Genomic DNA, 9,765 nt, shown 5'->3' with positions numbered 1-9,765 from the left:
GGCGCGGTCGTCACGTGCAGACAGCTACTTGGCACCGCAGGGGAGAGCCGAGTGTCCGACGGGGCCCAAAGGTGAGAGAGCTGCCCCAGAATGGACTCGACCAGCCCCTTCACCGGTGGGGTGCTAATCACACCCCCCTCCCCGGCCACCAGGAGACCAAAATGGAGGAGTCAGTGGTCGCCACCAGCTCGATGGGCCAAAGGGCCTTTTGCGGTGCTAATTGTGTAAGAGGTGTCAAACGTTTTCGCTTGCCGAATCGCAGAACTGAAACGCTGGCTGCTTTTCTCTCTCTCTCCTCGCATACGCTTCCCGACCTGCCGTTAAATTCGAGCAAAAGAAATTGAAGTGAACTTTACAGAGATTTGCAGATGCTGGTGGAACTCAGCAGGCCAGGCAGCATCTATAGGAAGAAGAAAAGTCCTGACGGAGGGTCTCGGCCCGAAACGTCGACAGTGCTTCTCCCTGTAGACGCTGCTTGGCCTGCTGCGTTCCACCACCATTTTGTGTGTGTTGCTTGAAGTAAACTTTGAAGGGGTTTCTCCGACTTTGTCCGGGACACCCCGTTTTCCATCTGGGTGGCCTTTAAACTCTCAACATGAACATCGACTACTCTATTTCCATTCTAGCTCCCCTCTCACCCCTCCTCTTCTCCTCACCTGCCCATCACCTCCCTCTGGTGCCCCTTCTCCCTCCAGTCCTCTCCAATCAGGTTCCTCCTCCTTCAGCCCCCTTACCTCGTCCACCTATCAGCTCCCAGCTTCCTACTTCATTCGCCCCCTGCCGAGTTCCTCTGAGAATGTTGCTCAAAACTTCCAGCAAATGACGGATCTCTTGGCCCGCCCGGCTCTTCCAGCCCAGGGGGATCGACCCGAGAAGGCGGGAGGGACGGCACCGAGTGGGGGGGGGTTCCGCGATGGCCTCTTCACCTCAAGGCGCCGAGGGGGGGGGCGCAAAAGCCTTCAGCCGTCAGCGCAACGCCGTCTTGGAGGAAAATCCCGGCGTCCTCTGCGGGCGAGTTGAACGTTCCTCCTCCTCCTGCGCGTGTGGGTTCCCTCCCCCCCCCGGGTGCTCCGGTTTCCTCCCACAGTCCAGTAGGCTAATTGATCACTGTAAAATGCCCCCGTGATGGGGCTCGGGTGGCAGGGTGTGGTGGGCCTCTCCCCACTAAGTAAAATCTCTAAAAATATAAACGTCCTGGAGAGTGTGAGTGTGTGTGTGTGTATGTGTGCGTATATATATATATATAATACATACACATACATACTTACATACACACACACACACACCCCCCCCACCCCAAAACCCTCCCTGCAGGACACATCACACATCACCATTAATCTGAAGGACACTTTATTTGTAGTACAAGGCAAAAAAGCCCCCCCCCACCCCCCCCCCCAAAAAAATCCTCCTCACTGGCCAGACTACGTCGCCCAACCGTGACAGAGCAAGCAGGACTTCCGATTAACTTGGGCGGGGGGGAGGTGGTCAGCGAGTTACCCTGGGCCATAAGAACAATAACCGTAGTGCCCTCGGTTACCCCGGTACCTCGGACACAAGGGAGCCGCTGTCAGCACGGGTTGTCGGGGGGGGAGACCCCCAAGGTGGGCCTCGGGTTTCTGCGGGGACTAGGTCGGGGACGCTTTCGGGTCTCGCACCAAGTCGGACCAGGTCCTGCAGAGGGCCTGCTCTCGTTTTGAGAGGTTGTCCTTAGCATCAGCGGGACCAAGATCGGGGCACGGTTCGGTCTCCGATCTGGCCGGGACCCGCGCACCGCTGTTTCAAGTCTCGAAAGGGTGCATCTCGAACCCCAGACGTTAAGGGCAGAGGCTCGGTTAGAAAAGGGTGGTGGGGGGGGTGGGGGGGCACTGCATTAACTCAGTTACAGACCCACTTCACTCAAACAAATCCTGTAGGCACTGATCTTTGGAGTACGAAGTTCTAATTCTGCCTACAAAATCAAATTTATTTTTTAAAAAGGATTAAACTGATGGGGGGGGGGGGGGGAGAATTTACAGTCATTTGAAACTTGTCTTGCCCGGGAAGAGGTAGACGGGAGGCGGGGGTGGGGGCGGCCGATTTCAGGAGTCCCAGTGTTTGGAATCGGAGCAGGAGAGATCACTCAGGCACGACTCCAGCTCCTCGCCGTCTTCCGCGAAACGCTCGACGAAGGACTGGATCAGCCCTGCTGCCGAGGACTCGTAGTTCTGCAGCTGGACGTCCCCTCCTGTCGTAGGGGAAAGGGAGGGGAGGAAGAGAGAGAGAGAGAGAGAGAGAGAGAGAGGGAGCCCATTTAGCACGTCGTTTCACAGGACGAAAGCAAAGCCGACCAGTTTCCTGAGCCCCCCACTGAAAGATCCCGTTGAAGGGTCTCGGACCGAAACCTCCACCTTCACCTTCTCCTCCACAGACGCTGCCTGATCTGCTGATTACTTCTCAAGGGGGACCAATATTCTTGCAGGCAGGCTTGTTAGAGCTGTTGGGGAGGGTTTACACTAATTTTGCCGGGGGGGGGGGGGGGGTGGGAACCGGAGTGACAATAGGTGCAGGAGTAGGCCATTCGGCCCCTTCGAGCCAGCACCACCATTCACAGTGATCGTGGCTGATCAACCACAATCAGTACCCCATTCCTGCCCTCTCTCCATATCCCTTGACTCCGCTAGCTTTAAGAGCTCTATCTAACTCTTTCTTGAAAGCATCCAGAGAATTGGCCTCCACTGCCTTCTGGGGCACAGCATTCCACAGATCCACCACTCTCTGGGTGAAAAAGTTTTTCCTCAACTCTGTTCTAAATGGCCTACCCCTTATTCTTAAACTGTGGCCTCTGGTTCTGGACTCCCCCAACATCGGGGGACATGTTTCCTGCCTCTAGCGTGTCCAATCCCTTAATAATCTTTTATGTTTCAATCAGATCCCCTCTCATCCTTCTAAATTCCAATGTATACAAGCCCAGTTGCACCAATCTTTCAACATATGACAGTCCCGCCATCCTGGGAATTAACCTCGTGAACCTACGCTGCACTCCTTCAATAGCAAAAATGTCCTTCCTCAAATTTGGAGACCAAAACTGCACACAATACTCCAGGTGTGGTCTCACCAGGGCCCTGTACAACTGCAGAAGGACCTCTTTGCTCCTGTACTCAACTCCCCTTGTTATGAAGGCCAACAGGCCATTAGGTTTCTTCACTGCCTGCTGTACCTGCATGCTTACTTTCAGTGACTGATGAACAGGGACACCTAGATCTCGTCGTACTTCCCCTTTTCCTAACTTGACACCATTCAGATAGTAATCTGCCTTCCTGTTCTTGCCACCAAAGTGGATAACCTCACATTTAGGTTATGTCCGTAGTGAAGGGACTCAGGATAGGCTGGTTGGTAAAAAGCGTGCGGTCAGACTGTCAGGAAAGGGCAGGCAGATGACGGGACTTAGCTGCAGGCCAACAGGCCGAGCATCAAATCATTAGGGACGCAGAATCCGAAAGGATAGCAAATACGGTACTCAAGGTGTTGTATCTAAATGCACGGAGTGTAAGAAATAAGGTGGACGATCTTGTTGCAATATTACAGATTGCTGGGTATGATGATTGCGGTCACCACTGAACCGTGGCCTGAACGATGGTTGTAGTTGGGTGTTGAATGTTCAAGGTTACACACGTAGGACTCTCAGTGCCAGTAACTGTGGTGTTAACCGTTCAGGCTAACAAAATGGCTTCTCCGGATTGTCATTTAATGCTGTAACGGGTCTCTGCATCTGGAAATGTTTGGGTTATGACTGCAGATAAGGGGGGAACTAACCAATGGAGAATTGTTGTGCTATCTTGTATGGGTGAGCTGAGCGGGAGTTTGCGGTCTTTTTCGGGAGGCGAGCGAGGACGGACGTGTGAGGAGCGGACGGCGGTTCCAGGGCGGCGGATACTGGACGTCGGCCGAAGGCTCGGAAGGTCGTTGTGGATGGAACCGGAGACGTGAGCTCCAACATATTAAAATATTATGTGCACAAACTGATAAACTTACTGATTTGGCACCTTTAGGTTATCTGTTTCTACTAACCCATCACTAAGAAATAACTATAAAGTTGTAATTATTTACTGGCCTTTGGTGTATTGTCTGGTGTTTGTGTTGTGAGCGTGTACTGGGGGGGGGGCATTACACCGTATTTACACCGAAGTATTGCACTGTTGGCGGGGCGACGGCGGTTCACCCTAGGCGAACGGGGGGGGGGGGGTAAATTGGGGGCACGGATGCTACACACGTTACATCGGAGGGATAGGAAGGTAGGCAGAGGGGGTGGGGTGGCCCTACTGGTAAAGAATGGCATCAAATCGGTAGAAAGGTGTGACATAGGATCCTTGTGTGTAGAGTTAAGAAACTGCGGGGGTAAAAGGACCCTGATGGCAGTTGTATACAGGCCTCCCAACAGTGGCTGGGAGGTGGGAGTACAGGTTTCAACAGGAAATGGAAAATGCGTGTCAAAAGGCCAATGCTATGGTAGTCACGGGAGATTTCAACATGCACGTCAACTGAGGAAAATCAGGTTGGTAATGGATCTCGGGAGAGAGAGTTTGTTGAATGCCTACAAGATGGCTTTGTAGGGCAAGTTTGTTGTTTAGCCTACTAGGGGATCAGCTATACTGGATTATGTAACGAACCGGAGGTGATTAGATAGAGGATTGGTTAACTAGTAGAAAGCAGGGGAGTTGGGATAGATGGGTGTTACTCTGGTTGGCAATCAGTGGTGAGCGGGTGTGTCGCAGGGGTCGGTTCTGGCCCACAACTGTTCACGATAAACGTTAACGATCTGGAAGAGGGGACCGAGTGTCGTGGATCTAAGTTTGCTGGGTGACACTAAATTAAGAGGAAAAGCAAATAGTGCAGAGCATACGGAGAGTCTGCAGAGGGATATAGATAGGTTAAACGAGTGGGCGAGGGTCTGGCAGATGGAGCACAATGTTGGTAAATGCGAGGTCACCCACTTCGGAAGGAGAAATGGAAGATCAGAGTATTATTTAAATGGTAAAAGATTGCAGCGTGCTGCTGGGCAGAGGGACTTGGGAGTGTTTGTGTATGAATCTCAAAAGGTTGGTTTGCAGGTACAACGGGGCTGTCGAGAAGGCAAATGGGATGTGGGCCTTCATTGCTAGAGGGATTGGATTTAAGAGCAGGGAGGTCATGCTGCAACTGTACAGGGTACTGGTGAGGCCGCACCTGGAGTACTGTGTGCAGAGGAGGTTCACCAGGTCGATTCCAGAGATGAGGGGTTGGACTATGAGGAGAGATTGAGTTGCCTGGGACTGTACTTGTTGGAATCCAGAAGAATGAGATGAAAAACTATGTAAGGGATAGATAAGATAGAGGCAGGAAAGTTGTTTCCACTGGTAGGTGAGACTAGAACTAGGGGACGTAGCCTCAGGATTCGGGGGAGTAGATTTAGGACGGAGATGAGGAGGAACTGCTTTTCCCAGTGAGTGGTGAATCTGTGGAATCTCTGCCCAGTGAAGCAGTGGAGGCTGCCTCAGGAAATATATTTATTATACGGTTGGATAGATTTTTGCACAGTAGGCGAAATAAGGGTTATGGGGGAAATCAGCCACGATCTTACTGAATGGCAGAGCAGGTTCGACGGGCCGAATGGCCGACTCCTGCCCCCGTTTCTCGTGTTCTCACGGATTGAACTTGGCTTTTTTTTTTACACTAATCAACAGGAAAAGACTTGCGCGTGAAAACAAATTTCTACGAATTGCTCTAAATTTGTTACAAATACAAAACACAAGATAATTGACTGCACAAACACTCAGTCCCTTCGAGTCAGTACTTAGTACCTTTACATCTCGAGTCTGTGCAGATGGGTCTCATCAGCTCTGCAGAGTTGGACCCTGCAACTAGGTGACTTCTAAAACCAACACTGGCCGCGCCAGTGATGAATTGGTCCGTCATATTAAAGGGGTGAACATTGACACAGTCAATTATTTTGTGTTTGATATTCGTAACTAATTGAGATCTGATTTCACTTTGTCACGGAAATCTCTTTCTGTTGATTGGCGTCAAAAAGCCAACTTAAATCCGCTCGTGATCCAATGTTGTAAAACAATAAAACATGACGGCTTCCGAGTGGGGTGAATATCTTTTTGCCGGCTCTGCATTGGAGAGGACGGTTTCCCCGTAGTGGGAGAGCCTCAGAATAGAGGGACGCCCTTCTAGAACGGGGATGAGGAGGAATTCCTTTAGCCAGAGGGTGGTGAATCTGTGGAGGCCGAGACATTGGGTATACTTAAAGCCGAGTCTGACGTGTTCTTGAATTAGTAAAGGTGTCAAAGAGTACAGCGCGTGGCCAAGTGGTTAAGGCGTTGGTCTAGTGATCTGAAGGTCACTGGTTCGAGCCTCAGCTGAGGCAGTGTGTTTGTGTCCTTGAGCAAGGCACTTAACAACACATTGCTCTGCGATATCACCGGGTGCCAAGCTGCTTGGGTCCCAGTGCCCTTCCCTTGGACAACATCGGTGGCGTGGAGAGGGGAAGACTTGCAGCTTGGGCAACTGCCGGTCTTCCATACAGTATGGGAAAAACCTTCCAAGGCGCAAATCCATGGTCTCACGAGACTAACGGATGCCTATTACAAAGGGTACGGGGAAAAGGCAGAAGAACGGGATTCAGAGGGAAAATAAATGGCGATCAAACGGCGGAGCTGACTCGATGCTCTGAGGGTCCTAAATCTGCTCCTATCTCTTAGCTATGTGGGCTGAAGTGCCTGTTCTGTAGCTGTCTGACTGCGTGGGAGGGGACAGGAGGAGTCTTGCGCAGGACGCTGGCCCTCTGACCATGGATGTTGTGCCCAGGGCAGTGTGATACGGAGGGCAAGCCATCGCCCGTGTAGCTCCCTCCCCACGCAGCTGATGAATCCGAAGGAACGGCTGAGACCGACGCAGTTCGGCACCAGCAGTTGCCCAGTCAGCGTTGAACTCAACGCAGGACTGTGTCTCAGGGACTCCCACTCCGGATTTCTGCCTCGGGGTTTACCCTCAAAGGCTTTGGCAGCGGAGAGTTTGAGATCAGAGTCTTCCTTCTCCCAGACGAGCTGCCGACCGCGGCTGACGAGCCCCGTCTGCCCGAAGCGGCTGGTTTTAAGTTGCCAGTAACCCGCCCTTGCCCCCTTCTCCCGTCAGTAGAAACGGCTCAGCCGGGGCTCGGTAGGTGAACCGCACGGAAAGGCCGGGAGCTGGACTTGGTTGCCAGAGGCTGTTCGAGCATTTGATAGGTCGTGGGAGCTTGCCTCCACCAGCTCCCCAGGCTCTGACAGCCCGAATGCAGGACAAGACTTGTCCAACCCACCAAACCTCTCCTTAAAAGAGGGCCAGGGAGCAGAGGGTGCTGAGATTCAGGTTTCGGACGAGGACTTTGAGGTCATTCTCCTCCCCTCCCCGTCACACTGATCGCAATTAATCCCTGTTCCCCCAGCGTTTATGTCATGCAGTCCCCCTCCCCTCGATCTCTGGCCCAGCCGTCCCCCTGCGGGTGGAGGGGAGAGGGACGAGCCTACCCTCTATCCGAGTGTTGGCCTGGACGAACATCTTGCGGGCTTCCTTGCGGAGGCAGCACCGTCTCCCGCAGCGTCAGGAACCTCTGTGGCTCGGCGTCCGTCACCTCCGAGTACCTGGCGTACAGGGCCCTGCCCGCCTCCACGTCCGCCGTCGTCTTGTACACCTGGGGGGTGGGTGAGAGCAGGAGAGGCGGCCGTCAACGGGAGGCAGAAATTCACAGCAACGGTAATGGGGAGTGGAGCTGAGGGAGGGAGGCACTGAGGTGGATGTGGGAATGGGGGGGAATGGGGAAGGGGAGAGTGGAGGGGAATGGGGAGAAGGGGAGGGGAGCGGGAAGAAGGGGGAAGGGGACAGTGGGAGTGGGGGAGGGGAATGGGGAGAAGGGGAGGGGGGAAGGGTGAGGGGAATGGGGAGGAGGGGCAGAGGGGAAGGGGAAGAGGGGGGAGGGGAGAGGGGTAGAGGAGGAGGACAGTGGGAGGGGGAAGGGGGAGAGAAGGGAGAATGGAAAGGGAGAGGGGAGAGGGAAGAAGGGGGAAGGGGACAGTGGTGAGAGGGGAAGGGGGAGGGGAGAGGTGAGAGGGGGAGAGCGGAGGGGAGGGGAATGGGGAGAAGGGGAGAGAGACAGTGGGAGAGGGAAGGGGAAGGGGGAGAGAGGGGAAGGGGAGAGAGGGGAGGGGGAGAGCAGGGGGGAGAGGGAAGAAGGGGGAAAGGGAAGAGCAGGGATTGGGGAGAGGGGAGAGTGGAAAGGGAGAGGGGAAGGGGAGAAAGAGGAGAGTGGGGGGAGGGAGGGAGAGGGGGGAGGTGAGAGGGGGAGAAGAGGGGGAGGGGAGGGGAATGGGGAGAAGGGGAGGGATGAAGAGGCAGAGGGGGGAGGGAGAGGGGATAGAGGAGGGGGAACAGTGGGAGAGGGAAGGGGAAGTGGGAGAGAGGGGAGTGGGGGAGAGCAGGGGGGAGAGGGAAGAAGGGGGAAGGGGGAGAGCAGGGATGGGGGAGAGGGGGAGAGTGGAAAGGGAGAGGGGAAGGGGAGGAGAAGAGGGGGAGGGGAATGGGGAGGGAGGAAGAGAGAGTGGGAGAAGTGAGGGGAGGGAGGGGGGAGGCGAATGGGGAGGGGGAGGGGGAGAGAGGAAGGGGAAAGCAAGGGACAAGGAGGGGGGAGAGGAGGGAGCGGAAGGGGTGTAGAGGGGAAGGGGAGGAGAGGGAAGATGGAGAGGCAGGGGAAGAGGGAAAACGGAAGGTGGGGGAGGTGGAGAGCGGGGAAGGGAGGGATGGGAGAGAAATGGATTGGGTGGGGTGGGGTGGGGGCTGGTGGATCAGCTTACCTGCAGCTTCCTCAGGAAAGCCTGGATAGCCGCCATGCCAACGGTGGCGATCTTGCTCCGGTCGAGGGTGATGATGGCGTCGGGTTTGCCATCGGCCCCGGTGGTCTGCCGGACGGTGATGAAGCCCTGGCCGGCTTCCAGCAGCACCCGGAGGATGACGAAGCGGGCCTGCATGTGAGCCTGGGGCAAAGGGGAACGAGTAACAGGCTGCGTCTCCACCTCCAAGTTCGAACTTCCAAAGTGAATCCCCCCCCCTTCACGCTTTTCTCAAATTGAACTGCGTCTCCCAGCCAATGATCCGTTGTAACCTATGGCAACCTTCTACGCTCTCCACAACGCCACCGAACTTCGTGCCATCTGCAAACGTACTAACCCACCGTCCCACTTCATTTCGGGGGGGGGGGGGGTCCTAATCTTCCCCTGAAGATTTATCCTCAAACTCGTGCTTGCAAGTTGAAGATTACTCTGGAGATTGCACCCCCGATTAAACTCGTCGGAGTTTAGAAGATTAGCTGAGAAGAGTGAGAGGCGACCTGATTGAAAGGCCATAGGAGAGGCTGTTTCCTGTAGAGGAGGAGTCCATTTCAACGGGCCAAATTGCCTAAGTCTGCTCGTATGCCTTATGGTCTCGTGAGACCGGGGAACGGGGCTGAGGAGGGGCAGGAAATGGATCGGCCATGATTGAACACCAGAGCAGACTGGGTCAGCCAGACCGCCTAATTCCGCTCCTGCGTCTTCTGGTCTCAGACCAGAGATGAGGATTTCTTGAGGGAGAGGGTGGTGAATCTGTGGAATCCGTTGTCTCGGACGGCTGTGGCGGGTTTAAAGCGGAGGTCGGTCATTTCAGAGGCTACGGGGAGAGCAGGGTTGAGACGGACGATAGATCCGCCCTGATGGAATGGGGCAGCAGCACCGA

The 9,765-nt window shown here is 54.7% G+C and overlaps 1 protein-coding gene across 1 annotated transcript in view; it reads right to left on the bottom strand.

Moving 5' to 3' along the window:
- Positions 1-1,333: 1,333 nt before the first annotated feature.
- The window catches only part of dpp3 (dipeptidyl-peptidase 3), a 56,111-nt gene continuing 47,679 nt past the window's right edge, over positions 1,334-9,765 (bottom strand). Inside the window, 4 exon segments of the mRNA XM_073031235.1 lie at positions 1,334-2,224; positions 7,530-7,581; positions 7,583-7,693; positions 8,850-9,029. Coding sequence (XP_072887336.1) covers positions 2,079-2,224; positions 7,530-7,581; positions 7,583-7,693; positions 8,850-9,029 — 489 coding nt within the window. The 3' untranslated portion in view covers positions 1,334-2,078.

Source organism: Hemitrygon akajei, chromosome 28, assembly GCF_048418815.1.
Source record: "Hemitrygon akajei chromosome 28, sHemAka1.3, whole genome shotgun sequence".
Classification (NCBI taxonomy): Eukaryota; Metazoa; Chordata; class Chondrichthyes; order Myliobatiformes; family Dasyatidae; genus Hemitrygon; species Hemitrygon akajei.
Note: the sequence above shows the minus strand (reverse complement) of the source record. Positions and strands in the feature narration are given on the sequence as shown.